Source organism: Pavona decussata, unplaced genomic scaffold (assembly GCF_977016875.1).
Source record: "Pavona decussata unplaced genomic scaffold, jaPavDecu1.1 SCAFFOLD_51, whole genome shotgun sequence".
In the NCBI taxonomy this organism is placed as follows: Eukaryota; Metazoa; Cnidaria; class Anthozoa; order Scleractinia; family Agariciidae; genus Pavona; species Pavona decussata.
This window is the reverse complement of record NW_028145473.1, coordinates 4,935,213-4,952,471: the sequence shown is the minus strand read 5'-3', so window position 1 is coordinate 4,952,471 and position 17,259 is coordinate 4,935,213. Positions and strand designations below refer to the sequence as shown.

The window sequence follows — 17,259 nt, the reverse complement described above, 5'->3', positions numbered from 1 at the left end:
ATGAGTTTCTCCCAAAACCTCTGTCTAAATTAGGTTTAAATCTGATCATTTCTAAACAATTTATTCCATCCTCAAAAAGCCTAAGAGGCGCCTAATGTTGGGTTTACTTTGAACGCTCTTTCTGGGAACCAATCTTTTAATAATTAGAAAATGCCTCCCTCACATTAGCACTAATAGAAGTTATTGTGCATTTACGTTTGATGCATTCTGTCTCTGACCTTCTTGCAATTTTCAAACCGGGATTTTCAAGCCACTGCCCCCACTGCCCTCTGTTCTGATAAGTGGTTAAATAACTGGTGTAAAAAAAAAAAAACGGTTTCGGGTATCGTCCACTCGCTTAAATTCGGCTGATATCCCGCGATATGCATCTTTTATGTTAGTGTTTGTGAAACTGAAACACAAAATTATTTATTCTATGGTTCGAAAATGGTTTCAAGCGATTGCTTAGAATTCTAAAAAAATACTTATCTTTAAATCATGTACTGATCTGTGTAGGAAAGATCACAGGATGTCAGAGCCAATGGGTATAGACAAGCGTGGTGTTAGCCGTGGAAAGTGCACCCAATGTTATGAATGTGAGGAATATGAGACCAGCAGTTTGAGTGTCCTTTGCGAACACTGTGGACACAGACCAGTGCAGAGGTGACCAGTTCCTCTAGGCTTAAGGAAAGAAGCATGTGAGCATCAACTGGAAGACTACACAGAAATTGAAACCGAAAGTAACTTTGACAGTCTCTGTGATGCAGTTGATGATGAGGTTGAAGATATTCATCAGATAGTTAATCCTCTTCTCGACAGCTTCCACACAGACAAGGAGGCGGAAAAGAAAAGTGCTACTTTGTTAGCAGCTGGTGTTGGCAGGCATTATAAAAGTACAGTTATTGCAGAACTGAAAAATAACCCTGAACTGTCTACAGACTGTCTTAGGAGGGTACGGGGTGGAGGTACATCAATGGAAAGTGAGAAGGCCGGTGACAGTGGTTCCACAGACAGCAATGATTCTGTTGGTTTGTTTGACGACTGTGTGTTGTACAACCCTACTTGCACTGGTAAATTAATCTTGGGCCAATTACAAAGGATGCGCCAAAAAGGAACCAAAGGATTTATCGAGTATGTTCGCCCCGTTGACATTAGTAACAAACCAGCGAATGTCGGGGTTATTGTATCTAAACACTGTCGCACTTCTGAAGGCAGCCATCTTTATTACCACCAGGAAACTGTTGTGGCAAAACCATTAACATCGCTTTTTGGCAACGTTCACCTTGAGATAAATCAAGAAGAAAGAGAAGATGACTTTTATGCGTTACCTGAGAAGGATATGTCTATCGTTACTGAATTTCTTCAAAGCGTGGAAACGCAGCAAAGGGCATCTGCGACTCCTCGTCAAAGAAATGCTACATCCTTAGCTGCTGACTTGGAAGATGACGGCAGAAGGGTGGATACTGTCCCAAGATCAGGTGGAAGACTTAGTCGAACAGTATCATTCTTAACATTTTAAACGTGAAAAGATATACAGTAGCCAGACAATGTTTTCAATGGCATACCTTAAATTAATAAGCAAAATTCGGCAAACAGGTTGTTACAGTTAAGAGAAAAAATTGAGACAAAACATGTATTTCACAATTCTTTAGAGCATTTAGGTGGTTTGCTCTTTCCATAGTTTCCAAAGAGTTGTAGTGTAGAAGCGTACACATATGTGTAAATATTATATTTTAGCTTGTCACTACTGGCCTTTAGCCCTCAGCATGTGTAGCGTTTGATGACATTGTGAACAGTTACAGTTCTTTTAACATTAACTAGTTTTCTATTTTACCAAGTGTCAAAGAGACAATGCATGAACATGATGAAGAACTTGAGTTATAACATAACTAAAGCAAAGCGCGCGCTCTGTTTGGTCAATTCAGCATCTACTATTTGCCCAGGGGTATATGCTGCTGACGTGTGTGGAAATGTTTATAAAGCAAATATTTTGACAGAGATTGTTTCCAAAATAATGGCTGACATCCCTTCTGCCAAAAATGCTAAACTGTCCTCTCAGTTGTCTGAAGAAGAAACAAAATATCCATCCCTCGACCTATTTGGGAGTATTTTTGCCGAGCCACCTGCAAAGAGATTCGCAAGTTTAAGCGAAAGCGATCTTGACGACCTTATAAGTGAACGACACTCAAAAAAGACAAAAGAAGTCACAAACTGGTCTGTGTCCACATTAAAAGGTAAACAGCAGGTTATTAAAGCTTAGTTGGAACTCATTAATAAACTTTACGATAAAGACAAAACAACTAATTAAAGAAATTGTTCCTGTTAAGATATGTATAAACCCAATAAAATGCTAATGCGCTGACAATGTCGACGAAATTACATTTTCAATTTGTTGTTTTTACGTCACGATTTTAAAAAGCGCTTACTTTGATGACAGATGAAAAAATATTTAAGAGTTAAGTTCAATTACAAACCAAATTTTGATAGTCCGTTTCCTTTTGTTTTATATTTAGCATGGTGTGCAGAAAAACAAATTCAAACCCCGCTTGAAGCGATGAAAATAGGTCAGCTAGATCAAAACCTTCGCAGATTTTATGTAGAGTTGAGAACGAAAAAGGGCAAAGATTACAGTAAATCTACCTTGCTGGGATTTTGCCATTCGATAGAAAGATTCCTCAATGCCCCGCTATTTAGCAGAGGCCTACAAATTTCAACTGACCCAAGATTTGCATGATCAAACCTCATGCTAGATGCACAAATAAAAAATCTAAAACGAAGCAGCAAAGAAAATGTCTCGCACAAACCTGCTATCGAGGAAGAAGACCTCCAGAAGCTGAAATCAAGTGAAGTGTTGTCCTTGTCGTCACCGGTTTCCTTACTGAGAAACGTTTGGTTTCATGTCGTCCTGTTTTTCTGCAGAAGGTGCCTTGAAGGGCAAAGAAGCTTGACAACGAACAGCTTCAAGTTTGAAACCGATGCGGCTGGAAGAAATTAAGCAACCATGAGTCACGATGAATTATCAAAGAATCATCCCGGAGGGCTTAAGGACGTTGAAAGCACAGAAAAAGAAGCCAGAATGTATGAGACCGAAGACCAAGGTGACGGCCACAAGGCCCTCAAATTGTATCTCCAGAAGGTCAATCCAAAGTGTACTGCGTTTTTTCAATATCCCAAGAAAAATAGCATGGCTCTAGATGCCGTTTGGTACAAAGCACGACTGCTTGGAATAAACAGCCTCACTAAAATGATGAAGACCATCAACGAAGAAGCACGTTTATCCAAAGTCTACCCAAACCATTGTGTAAGAGCCACTGCCATCACTCTCTGGTCCAACGCCGGGATTTCAAACCGCCACATAATGGCCATTTCTAGACACCGCAGTGAGCAGTCTCTGGTAAGCTACAATTTGCGGCCTTCGACCTCACAGCTCCATAACTGTAGCAAAGTCTTGTCAGGAGCTTCAGTTCTCCTTCTGCCAACAATCACAGCCAGCCATCAGAAACTTCTCGGCAATCCACGTCGTTCCAGGCTAAACAAGTGACAACGAAATCGCTCTTCAGCGAATGCACCATTCAAAATGTGAAAATTGTTTTCAATGGTTCATTCTCTGAATCAATGTCAAATTCAGTCCTTCGTGTTTTAATAACTTTGGACGGCTGACTACTTTTTTCCCTGAGTTTGTTCATAATTCTATTGAACTATTTCACCGGTTGTTGGATACAGACCTTAGAAAGAGGATTTTGATCGATATTTCAGGAAACGTGATTAAACTTTATCGAGTTGCTGGTGTGCAGTCGCTTGTCATGAATGAATTTTCGCGCGCTTATTTTCTCCTGTCATGTAAGACTACACCAACATTTTTTGCGATGTACCTCAATAAAAGCAGCTCTGTTGTCCCAATGTCTCAGTGTTATGTTATAAAACAAATGGTACATGCCATAGTGTGTACTATTGACTTACGGATGCACTTGGGAGGTTTACTAAGCACTCAAGAAGCTAGAGTCGCACTCGGCTATCGCCTCGTGCCACTCTTACGCTTCTTTCGTGCTTACCAACCTCCCGCGTGCACCCATAACTCAATAGTACATGCTATGGTGTTTACCATTTGTTAAATTTATGAGATTTTTAGATAAAAGCATTCAATGTTATGTCTTTATATCATTAAAACTCATTGCATGTCGCATTTGTGTGTTTTTAAGAGTGGCGGTCAGAAAATATCGAGCATTTCGTGGCGGAACTCGTAAAATCAATTTCGCTGATTTTCTGGCTAAAAAAAGCTCTTAAGAGCGGATGTCTGTAAATATCAACCAGAGGTGTGCAATAGCGAAAAATTCAAAATTCTCAAAAAAATTCACAACATAGCCAACAAGAAAGAAATACATGTTTTACTTCGATCCGATAATTATTTTTGATGTGAAGCTATGATCTTGAATTCACCGCTCCTGAACCGGGTTTTCGGTGTCTGACACCACATGTTGCGAAGACCTTGTTTTAAAAATCAAACCAGTTTTGTTCCAAACGAAAAACATCCAGTCTGATAAAGTACATAATTATGGACATCATGAATGGTATGTTACTCATCTGAAGTGAAAATTAAATATTTAGGAGATTTTTCAATATTTACAATTTTTTAAGCGATTTCTCGTGATGCCAAATTGACAAATTTGCGAGGTTAAAATCATCAACTGGTACATGGCGTTGAGCATAAAGATTTACACCACGTGAAAGAGCATCATTTCTTCTTATAAAATCCGCTTTCAAAACTATGGGCAACACAGAAGGAAATTTTTGAGGCCGCGAATTACAAGTAGTACTTTAGTGAAATTTGAGCTTTTCTGTCACAGCATTCCGTTGCTAAAACTCAGATAAACACAACATGAAAACGTTTCAAACAACAATGGTTTATTAATTCTTGCTACAAGGCACTGCCTGTGCATGACCTATGCTTATAAGACTATTTTCCTTGGTTTTCTATCTTTTAGGGGCAGTGTCAAAAGATTTTAGCGGAGTTCAAAAGCCGTACACGGGTCAGTTTACGTTGTCAACTGGTCGCAACACTGGTAAATATGGAATAAAATGAAACTAGGACTTCTTTCATTCAATCTTACTTTGAAAAAAATGGAGTAAATAGCTAAGAGTGCTATATAATTCATACCTTTGAGCGGCCACACTGGATGTTTAAGAAATATGGGACATCTGTAGGAAACATCGTAACACTTTAGTTAGGCCGTTTTATACATTTGGTCACAAAGATTGTGTTACATACATTTCACCGGTAGACCGCTGACCTTGCACTTACGCCCTTGTCTACGGGAAAGAAATCGATGTTTCGTCCAGCTAGGCCCCAAAGACAATTAATTATATAATCAGTTCAAGCTGAGATTACGGTTTTGGTTTAAAACAATTTTATCTGATTGCGTCTACACTCGCGCAGTTGTTTTGATTTTTGGTAAAGTTTTTCAAATTTCAGTCTAACGCAGCTGCCTCTCATCGCTCCCATCCCCGAGGGGCGTTTCGCGAGGCTACCATGAATGCTACTCAAGGAGAGTTAAAAGCAATGTGACTGTCTAGTTCATCTGGATAAGACCCAATTTTCAATTTATTGTTCACAAAAATTGTCTGTTGTATGATAGTTTTCATACGATAAAAGATAGTTCATCCATCAGTAATGGAATTTGAGCAGACAAAGTATGGTTTCTTTGGCCTTAATGGGTCAAAGTAAGAACACGATCCAACAAGATCATGTTGCCTGAATATATGGTGCTATGCTTTGAATTTTTAGAGTACTTGCGAAAGCCGACAGGCACTAATATCGAGGTCATCTTGTCATCATCAAATTGCTTGAAATGATTAGCTGCCCAACTTGGTAGGACCGGCGCAGAATCGCTTTTGGCAGCGCCGTCTGATGCCATAAGCATCTCGATGTCTTGAGCAAATAGACCTGATTAGATGGCTGTCATCGATTTCAAAGATATCAAGGGAAATTTTGCCCTGAAGTTTAGTCAGTTAGTTATGTCACTTTGTAGAACTGGCTTTACAGCCAAAGGAGCGTAGCTGTGCCGTCCAGGCTGTGAAACCCTGGCCCTCTTTCTGACAAAAATTGCTCCCCCTACGCTCCTCCCTTATTCCTGCTGACAATGTACTGTGGTCGACTGTAGCAGGTGAGAGTCGTACTGCAGGAAATATTGGGGAAAATAGGGACGACAGTGGTGATGCAACCCCGTTTCCCTCCTCGCTCTTACCCTGCCGCCTCCCCACTAAGCTTCTCATTCTTTACGTCGGGAAACTGTAACAGTGACAAAGCACAGGGCCAAATAACTTAAAAAAAAATCACTAAAAATCGTAAATGTGTGTGGATGTAATAACCAGTAATTCAGAATCAAATTGCAAGCGTTATTAAAGGTAATTCTTATTTAAGGTCAGGAGTTTTGCGTTACATTAATTCAATACCTGCTCTGCCTACGAGAGGCTCCGCCTCAGTTTTCAGTGTTCAGTCAGCAAACCCCGTGGCCCTTAGATAGTTTCGAATGTCTGTGCCACAATCTCTGATTGGAATACATTGGGTATTCGCTGGATTTCCAACACTTTGTCCACATTGTCCTCCAACAATCGAGGCATACTCACACGATACCATTTCGGCTCAATTTGTTTGAACGCCGTGAAACCAGAATCGAGCATTAAAGTTGGATTGCAGAGCAAAATAAACAAACTGAAGCGATCTGAATACCAACGTGGAAAGTTCAGTGACAGAAAATACAGCTCACAAGTAAATCGCGGTTACAGTTTGTATCGAAGGGGCAGTGAAAAATTACCCTTGGCATGCGCCCTGGGGGTACCATTCGAGCAGAGGCCCTTTGATCTTCCTAGATAAGTCGAATGGCCTCTGCTCGCAGGGTACCCAGGGGATGAACCTTTATATAAAAATTGATGGGGGTGATCGTAGCTTTCAGGGGTTAAAATTCGTGGTTTGGTACCTGTCAAAGGTATGGCGGTACCTTTTAGCCAGTTTTAGGGTATTGAGCGAAAACATATAAGAGAAAGTTATTATAAATATCAGTCAACTGTCACTTAGCGTATTCATTTTAGAATTGGAACCACTAAGTGGGAAAATTATACAGACCACGGCTACAAAACAAATTCTGGTACCTTTTAGTGGTACTTTTCAAAATTTACGACGATCAACTCGTCAATTTGATATAGGAGTCCCCCTCCCCCTGGGGGTAAGTGGTCTGCGCAAACTGTAACGCAATCTCTGCTGTTAAACGTATTTTTGAATCGCGGCAAAATGTATATATCGTTCCTGCTAGATGTGATGATTTCTACAATGTACAGAAAGCTCGCTAAAAAGGTATGAATTACGTAGCACTTGTAGCTATTGTTTCATTTGTTCTAAAGTAACATTCAATGCAAAACATTCTGGCCCGAATTTAAAACGTTGACTATGTAAACTGACCTTTGCGACCTTAACACGCTTTTGAACTCGGGGTCTAATAAAACTGCTACAATCTTTTGTGCCTGCCCGAAATGATTGAAAACCATGGAAAGTAATATTAAGAACATGAGCCATAACCTATAACAAGTACCAACCAGTCAGTCAGATTGAAGTTTAGATGCGCGTTTAACGTCCGTTTTTATGGTTTAGGATGTGAAACTCGGCATATAAGTACCCCTTAACATGCTCGTTCTCTGATGGAAACGTTTAACGAAGAGAAGTTGAGAGCAGGCGTAAGACGAGGAAAACATGACCTCACACGAACGTCGAAGATTTCAAAAATGCCACAAGCAAAACGCTTTGAAGTAGGTAAGTAAAAAACAAATTTGTTAGTTTACCAAGCTAGCCTTTTCTTTCAGATTGGTAGTTTCTTTAGTTCAAGAGTCGTTTCCATATGTATTTAAAGACTGTCATGAGTTCCTATATTTATGTCTACAGTATGACATTTATGTATGACTGAAGGTAAAAATGTGAAAGGCGGAATGGCTTCTGGTTCTATATCTGGCCCAAGACATCTAGATTTATTTGTTATAATTCTCATAAAAGCTCTTTTATAAAGCCCTGTTCAAACAGTCCTAATGAGTACCAATTTAAATGTAACTTTTTTGCTTGTTGTTTTGTTTGTTAACAGGGGGGAGGCCCAGTGGTTGAGAAGTGAATGAAAGAAGGGAAAACTTGCGAGTACTTCTGAAGGATGGCTTTCAATTTAAAGAGGGTTCAGAAATTCCAGTCATGAGTGTCCCTGCATATGCAAGCTTTGACGATGACAGACAGAAATTGGTTACCCGTGCTGTTAAGGATATCTTTCCTGGGGTTAACATTAGAAGAGAGGACAAGAAAGGAATAAAACAATATCCTTTTTAACTTTCAATTTGATGTTTGTTTATCGTTCAAGGTTTCATAAAAGTCATAGTGCCCTACATTTAATAATATTTGTTCTACAGACTTTGTATATTTGGATGTTTTTTTTTCCTTCAGTAGCATGTAATGATGCCATCATAATGATGGCTATAAATTTGAGTTGGTTTCCCTGGCTAAAGTTGCATCTTTCTATGTGAATCTCACGTTAAAGTGTAACATAGCAACACGCATCTAGATCATCGCCACCTATAAATGGTATGTATAATAATCAAAACTTTTATAACCCTTTCACATATAGCTTGATGATGTAGTCCAATTAGTACATGTAGTACATAATTCTGAGATATTCAAATTTACCTTAAAATCGAAGAAAGGGTTGGAGATTTAATTTTAAGGGCACTCGCTATCCGGGCGAGTGACTCTGAAACTACAATTGCCAGGACAGGTTTTCACTCGCCTTTAAATAACTGTTTATGAAATTTTCTTCCTATTAATAAATCTTGTATCAATTATTGCAGTTAAATACGAGGTTGTTTACCATGCTACACTCAGTTTATTCTAAAGTCTTGTGACGCTCCTTGAGAAATAGCTGCTGGTGAATTTACACTTAACTCAAAATCGTACTCATCAAACCGGGCGAATGATCTTTGATTTGTACCCGCCCAACACGATTCACACTCGCATTGGCGAGTGGGCGAGCGCTAATTTCCAACCCTGTAGTAATATTTTTTTTATTAAGAGGGTCAATATTGAGATCAATTGTGAATAACAACTTAGGTAAACAAATAAACAAAGACAAAAAGGAGGGTTTTTTTTATTTTTTTAACATTTGTGTCTCTACTGTTTGTAGAAGAATCATCACATCTTCTAGAAAACCTGAAGACCTCAGAACAAGTGATATGTGAGATATGGTCAGCCCTGGTTGCTGCGAATACTGAAGGAAAAGATGTGACTGCAATGCTTATGGACTACACTAGAGAAGCCCAGACAAGAGACAATCTCCTCAAAACTCTGGTAAATGTATATGAAGCAGAGATAAAAAGGCTTAAATCAAGTTTCTGTAATGATCACCTGACCAACCATCAGAAATCAACAATTAAAGAAGAAATTAAAGTCCTTAAGAGATGTTTCTGTTCAAGAAGCTTACAATTTTTTTCAAAGAATTCTCACAAGCCGTTAAAGAGAGGTGCCCCTTGATTAACGAGGTACTTGAAGCACTGGTTATTTCGAACCAACGAGAGCGGAACGTCCACAAGACCAACTCTCAAAAGATGCTGTGTGGACTGCAAACTTTAGCCTTCATGGTAAACATTAGGAATTCCAAAGCATGAAATTGCTTTCCCTTAATGTTTGGGCTCCTTTGCATTTCATATGGCAGTGGTAAACAATTCATAGACATGCTGCAGTCTATGGGGCTCTCCTTACATTGGAACACCATTCATCTGCAAACATTCAGTGATGGATCACCCAATTTTTCAAGTGTTGTTTGCAAACTACATTATGCATAAACCAAGCCTTTTACAGTGGGGACACTCGAACTGTGAATGGTTAATAACTTTTTTTTCTTTTTTTTTTCTCTGCAACCTTAAACAGACAAAAGAAAATTTATCATGAGCAAAGAAATTTACATCTTTTTTGCTGATAGGACGTTATCTAAAAACAGTTGGATTCATTGTTTTCAAGGGTGTTGCTGATTAGACAGCATTTAGGTTTCAATAGGTACATGTACAATGTATCTCTGAATTAAATGGGTCCCTTTTTCACGTAGCATGACATACTTGGATAAGAGGCTGGATCAGTTTCAAGATCTCATCAATGGCGCTGCACCACCATCTACACCTGTTATCCTACTCATGGATAACATTAATTTGTACCATGGGAACTGACGTCACCATCGCCTATTTAAAGTGTTTGGTCCCAAGGTGTGGAACTTCACTGTTCGTGGCTTGTTGGTGCCTCAGTTAGAGGAAATTCAGCATCTCTTCCAAAGCAAAGAAACGGCAGAGGAGAGTCAGCGTGCAGAGGAAGTGACAGCAGACGACACTTTTATAGGTGATTATCTTTCGAGATTCTCACTTGAAAATGGCACAACATAAGCATAAGCATAAGCATAAGCCAACACAAGAAACAACAAACATGTTCATTCTTCTTGTGCTTATGCTTATGTCGCACTAGTTTCAAGTGAGAAGATGCAGCTTAATGATTCTTCTTATGCTTTTGCTTATGCTCATGTTGCTGGTGTTCTCGCTTTCTTATGCTTATTTCATAGCTTTAATAATTGTTTAACCTCCCGTCTCCCCTCCCCCGCCCCTCCTTCCAGGCTAACAAACTCAAAAAATTACCAAATAGATTTAATAAAAGATAACTATCTTTTACAGATACTGGACAAGGCCACCAACTGCATTCCTGATTCAGAGAACACACTGGCAGATATGGACGACCAAGAATTTGGTCAATGGTTGCAAAAGCAAGACTTCCGAGAAAAGAAAACCCCTGCATTGGATATCAAGGTGCCAGAACTGACAATCAGGTCAACTCTGCATTATCAGAAACACTGGTTCTCCCACTATCCTTAGAGAATAATGCTACAATGACAGGAACAGCAGCAATCATCAAGCAGTTTGGGAAGGAGTTTGGTGTGCCATGCGAACATGCAAAGGAGTATCTGCATTTGACCAGAAAAGCCAAACCTTTAATATTGAAGCTGCAAGACACCAGGAATTTCTGGCCTCCTTGACAGAACACAAAAAAGATATGACAGAAACAGTTCGTCAACTTACTGAAGCTGAAAAAGCTTTTGAAATGCTACCTCCTGAAGAGGACAGTAGTTTTAAGCTCATTCTTTGCGTCATATGGTGCAATAAATGAGTTTCGTGGGCATTGAAATGTGGGCCGGAAGTTGGAAATAGATGGAAATGACACTTTTTGACGCTTACCCTCCCCCTTAGTAAATGGAAAATTAACTTTGATACACCTGAAATACACATGTGCAAGAATTTAACTGTTTCTACAGACTAATAAATAAATAACATAAAATCACAATTTCGGCACTTCTAAAGTGTGCAACATAGATCAAGAAGTCGAAATCTTCAAACCCTAGGTACCCAGAATGATTTTTTGACACGCTCAATTGCACGAAGCAGAAGGACGAAGAGGTAGATCGAGGCGGCCATATTGGAGGGGCGCTTGTTTGTTTTTTTCGTATTGGTAAGTAATCATTACTTTACTATTGTGCTTTTCTTTTGGAGCTCTTCAACTTACAACACACACATCAATAAAAGCGGCCAAGATAGTCACACTAAAACTTTTTCGGAGCTCCACCAATTTTCGATCCAATAAAAACCAATAAAAGCGGCCAAGATAGTCACACTAAATTCTTTTCCGAGCTCCACCAATTTCGATCCAGACTGACCAGCAATAACAGACACAATGAAAATTGTCCATTACAAGAATGAGCTGGCTCTCAGCACCCTTTGATTACTCTGGTGAAGTGCATGGCAGTAGTAGCATTCAGAAGGAAAATGCTAAATTGGACAGCCTTGTAAAGAGAGAGTGGGAGGCACAAAAGTCAAGTGACGTTGCAGAGTACAAAACCTTCATCAGTGAGTTGGCTTCTCAGAGGGATATTTGAGAGAGCATTCGAGATTGCAATGGAAGGACAGTACTTCATGCAGCTGTAGAGAATGGGAACAAGATTTTGACAGTACTTCCTTCCGCTTGGATCCTCTGTATACTGACAACAGGGAATTGAATGTTATCTTTGGGTGTAAATGCTGCATGCTTTGCAAACAATTCAGCACCTCTACTACTTCCAAGTTTGCTTCAGATTTATCTACATGAGGACCATCCGTACCTTAGCTGCAACTTGGAGGAGTGGGCTTTCATCTGCAACAGCAAAGATGACATTCCTCAGCAGAGAAATAGCTATGATTGTGGTGCCTACATTTGCCTGTATCCAAGGTGTCTAGCAGGGCTTGGCCCAATGATCCAAGAGGCTGTTATCTCTCCGTTTAGGCAATGCATGCTGTTCAGTCTGCACAGAAGAACCTGCATAACATAACTCTGCCAGCTGTAGCAATTGAGGAGTATTATGATATTGATTACTTAAGCAAATACTATATAGGAAGGACACTCAGCATTGCAAACAACTTGGTCAAGTTCAAGTTCTTACACAGAGTACTTGATCAATACGTTTGGCGAGGGAGGGATGACATTGAAGAAGTTCATATGTCTTGCATTTTCTTTGGTCCAATTGCCCTTAAAGGCCCTTTTGTTGTTGCTAATGCTGTGCAGCATGACACTGTACAGTGTGATCAAGTAGGATTGTCCTTCCAAAGTCTTCTACAGACCAATGAGATGTTGTGTTATATCTGTGCATTTTGACTGAATTATTCATGCAGTTGTTTTTCATGCACATGATTTTGTTGGATCGAACACATTTTAGGCTAGAGCATACCGGTTAAAACTTTGACCGGTGCCCTGCTTGATCTCTTCTGGGTTTGTATTTATAGAAGTACCAAATATGTACGAAAACCACTGTAGTGGGTGGCCTGTGGTTAATACTGTGACTGCAAGAAATTTAGCCTAAATTGTCCAGAAAATTTATACACCTGCTTTGAAAAACACTTAACAGCTCTCCGTTATCGCTATCAGCGAAAAAAATGGCACAGAACATTTCATTTAGGCCCAGTTTCCGAAGTTTTCGTTTTGACTAGTACTTAGCCTCCACTCGGTCATCCAAGATAGCGGCCTCCGTGGATCACTACACAAACTGTAAGTACCACAAAATTACCGCATTTTTCATGCAGCTTTCGAAACGTTTAATATTTTTCAGTATCTTATTGTCTTTGTAAGCTAAGGTTGCTTATATTCAGCTGCCTTGAAGGCTATTTTTCCATAGATTATAAGATTTTTTTGGTAAATTTGCTTTCAGATTCGAATCAGTGATAATAATAGTGTGAAGACAAAGAGATGTCACTAAATTGGGATCTTTGTATCATTTGCCAATGCAGTACTCATGAAGCTTTAAGATGTCCCATGAAATCCCACTCATTTGACAGCAATGTTTACAGTAACTTTCTTACCAACGTAACCCACTTTAAGGACCTGAATTCTCTGCCAGTGGAACTGAAGTTTAATACTGATACCACAACAACTGATGACCTTATAAAGAATAACGCCAAATGGCATCAGTCCTGCCACTTAAAATTTAGCTCGTCCAAGCTGAAAAAAGCTCAAAAGAGAAAAAGCCCACCATCCGATGGCTATGAAAACCCACATCTTAAATCCAATAAACGTCATAAAGTGGTAGAAAGTGATGAAAATAGGTGTTTATTTTGTGGCGAGGGAAATAAACTTGGTGTACTTCATGGCTTCTCCACAATTGAAGCGGACAGCAATCTTTGCCGAATTTTCACAGATTTGCAAGACCTCAAACTGTTGGCAAAAATATCAGGGGGAGACCTGATTGCTATCGAAGGTAAATATCACATGAAATGTTTGACAAACCTACGAAACAAACACAGATCCCACCAAAGAAAAACGTAAAGTGCCGAAACTTTGGAAGCTGACGAAGACGAAAGATTTAATGAAGCAAGGGCGTTTGTAGAACTAGCTGAATACATCGAGAACTCTGTGGAAAACGGAACCCTGCTTTTTCCACTTCCAGAGCTACATTCGCTATTTGAAAATCGTCTCAGCGATTTAGGATATCCCAAATCAGTTAATCGATTTAGACTTAAGCATAAGATTTTGGATCATTTCCAGGAAGCAAAGAAACAAAATGATGGAAAACAAACCGTGCTGATTTTCGGAACATTGTCAAAGAAGCTTTACAAGAGTGCGACTTCTCTGACGACGCTGCTGTTTTAGCAAAAGCTGCCAAGATCGTTAGAAGAGATTTGTTTTCCCACAAGGGCTTCTCATTCTCTGGTACTTTTCCAGTTGGGTGCCAGGAAAGTTCTGTGCCTGCGAGCTTGAAGTGTCTTATTTCAATGATAATGAATGGACTGAACATAAAGGAGCAAGAACATAAGGAATCCCAGCCTTGCCTAACGGTTTGCCAAACAGTGCTATTTAATGCAAAGAAACGATCATCCAGCTCTTTGCGGCACTCTGCGTTGTGAGAGCCACCACTACCAATTTACCTCAGCCTGAACATTCATGCGTTGACTTGATGCAAAAAACTGATAACTGAGCTGTATCAGCTAGGTTTAAGCGTGTCATACGATCGATTAATGGAAATCGAGGATTTGTTGGCCACTGCAGTTTCTAAGCGTTTTAAAGAGGATGGTTGCGTATCGCCCGTCTGCCTCAAGAAAGGTTTATTTTCAGTTGGAGCTCTCGACAACCTAGACCGCAACCCCAGTTTCACAACAGCAACATCACCGTTTCACAGAACGGGAATATCTATCTTCCAGTTTCCTACGGAATGTCATTCCGGTGATAATCGACCGCCAATCACAGTGCCCCCTTCTGATTCCGACAAGCATTCAATTCCAGACAGCTACGCAATTGTTCCACCGACTGAACTTAAAACAACAGCAACGTCAGTTCCCGAACGTGAAATGCGTGAGGTCACTGGTATGATTGAAGCTCGTAAATTAGAAGAGAAAGGCTGGGCAGAACATGCGCTCCAGACGCTGAATTAAGAAGACCTCACATCAGAAGATACCATAGTATGGGCAGCATACCATTCCAGCAAGCAGCAAGTTGAAAAAAATCCTCCTGCTTTATCGGCGCTTCTACCTCTCTTTTATGAGAAAGCTGCCACTCCTGCTATGGTAAAGCACGGGATGGACGTACTGAAACAGGCAATAACATTTCTAAACCCAGCTCAAATTCCAGTTATATTCCTCGATCAGCCCTTGTTTGCTTTTGCCAAGATGGTTCAATGGAAGTGGCCGGAATCCCACGGAGAGGAAAAATACGTTGTGATGTTTGGAGGCTTACACTTGGAGATGGCATTATGGAATACCCTTGGAGATTTACTTGATGCATCCAGCTGAACAACTGCTCTTGTTGAGGCAGAGGTTGCATCACCTGGTGTTGCCGAATCATTTCTGAAAGCTTCACACTTAACACGGACCAGGTATTTCAGTGAAACATAATTTACTGGGCTTTTTATACAATATCCTAAACATGCTGTATAATTTTGGTACCTACAATTGATTAGTGTCTCATATTAATTGATAAATATCCCACCTTTTTCAGGCACGCACATCAAGTCACACTCTTGTCCCTTTTCAAGTTGAAGGAGGAAGCTTACTCTCATACTGTTGGTGACGAGGGGGAGCCATCTATGACCACTTGGGAATCAGAAATGTGCAAGCGAAGCCCCACATTTCTATTCTGGGACACCATTCTTCCTTACGAGACCCTCATTCTCATGTTCATCCGTGCTCATCGAGAAAAGTTGTTCTGCCTGTACGTTGAAGTATTGGAAGGGCTTGTTCATCTGTTCTTTTCTCTTGATCACATCAACTATGCCAGATGGGTGTCCATCCACTGGAGGGATATGAAGTCTCTACCTGCCTCAGTTAGGAAAGAGTTTGAGCAGGAGGGTCATTGGGTTCTTTCCAAGACAAACAACAAATTCTCCGCCATACCTATAGATCAAGCGCATGAGCAGGCGAATAAGGATGTGAAGTCAGCAGGTGGTGCCGTTGGACTCACCGAGAATCCAGTTGCCTTTAGGTAATTCTAGGAACAGAGTTTTGTGGCAGCAAATTTTTCTATTGATATATTAACCGGGCTTTTTGGCAAAGTTTATTTTATTTAAATCTCAGAAGATTGATTTTTTCACAACACTTTATTGACAAAAACACCAAACAAACACAAAACAGAGTTTTCATAGAACTTAAGTATACAATTTTCAACAAGCTAAATTACAATTTGCATTAATTTTTTTCCAGAATCATTATTTCATTACATACTATTCAATTAATACACACTAGATAAGTCTAAGACACGCTAGATAAGTCTAGAGGTTTTGAATGATGATGGAGGATCGCTTTCCATTTTTCATTATGACTGTCCGTAACATTATTTTGCTCAGCTATGACAAACTCCAACTAATAAGCATTTTTAGCTTTGCTTTAAGAAGTGGAAGGGAAGGATTTACGTTAAGATGTTTACATTGAAAGATAACTTGTTTACTTAATAATATAATGTGGTTAATTTAGAAGATGGATGCTATCTGGCCCAGAAACAGCAAGGCTTATCATCCAGTTTGAGGAACAGTACCTAACTGACAACTATCCAGAGAACCCCCGAAACTTCCAGAATCATGAGACAGGCCAAGCTTCCCAACGAACATTCCAACGCCAAGTGAATAGTCTGACCAGTGCTATCAGGAGTATGGGAAACCCCTTCAAAGACGACTTTCCAGAACTAGTGAAGCTTGACAGTAGAGATTGCATGGACACTGAAGTTACTAAGACAGTAACGTCCCTTGAGGATATGGGAAAGAGGCAGTACTCAACGTATTTGAAGGCAGTTATAGTTGATCGCACGAAGTCAATCCATGACCCAATGAAGAAGAACAACTTACCGCTCTTCAGGAGACCACAACCAAAATCGGCTTCTAAAGAGGGGAAGAAAATTTCTGTTCTTCAGAATAATGTAGCTCTCTTTGCTCAGTTATACATTGCAATGCAAAGTAGAGACAGTGATCTAGCAGAATTTTTTTCCCATGAAGTGCAGTCTTTTCCACCATCCCTCTCTGAGTTTGGCAACCTTCGCATACCAACAGCGAAGTCTGACCTGCTTGGTTGTCTGCCAGAATGCAGTGAACAGCACAATCCTCCCACTCACTTTGACTGCAAAATACTTGATGGAGCTGTTATCGTGCATTGCCTTCCCACTGAAGGTGTGGTCACCTTTGATGATTATGCAGACACGATTTTCATCCCGCATCTTGTTAACCA

The 17,259-nt window shown here is 40.0% G+C and overlaps 1 protein-coding gene and 1 long non-coding RNA gene across 2 annotated transcripts; both read left to right on the top strand.

The window, feature by feature from the left end:
* The first annotated feature begins 1,993 nt into the window (after positions 1-1,993).
* On the top strand, positions 1,994-5,246 carry LOC146481187 (uncharacterized). Its single transcript, XM_085108593.1, has one exon. The coding sequence runs from the start codon at positions 2,981-2,983 to the stop codon at positions 3,518-3,520; it is 540 nt and encodes a 179-aa protein (XP_084964719.1). The 5' UTR covers positions 1,994-2,980; the 3' UTR covers positions 3,521-5,246.
* Positions 5,247-5,461: 215 nt separating this feature from the next.
* On the top strand, positions 5,462-6,579 carry LOC146481186 (uncharacterized). Its single transcript, XR_014864489.1, has 2 exons — positions 5,462-5,739; positions 6,275-6,579. It is a non-coding gene; the product is annotated as an uncharacterized LOC146481186 (long non-coding RNA).
* Positions 6,580-17,259: the final 10,680 nt, after the last annotated feature.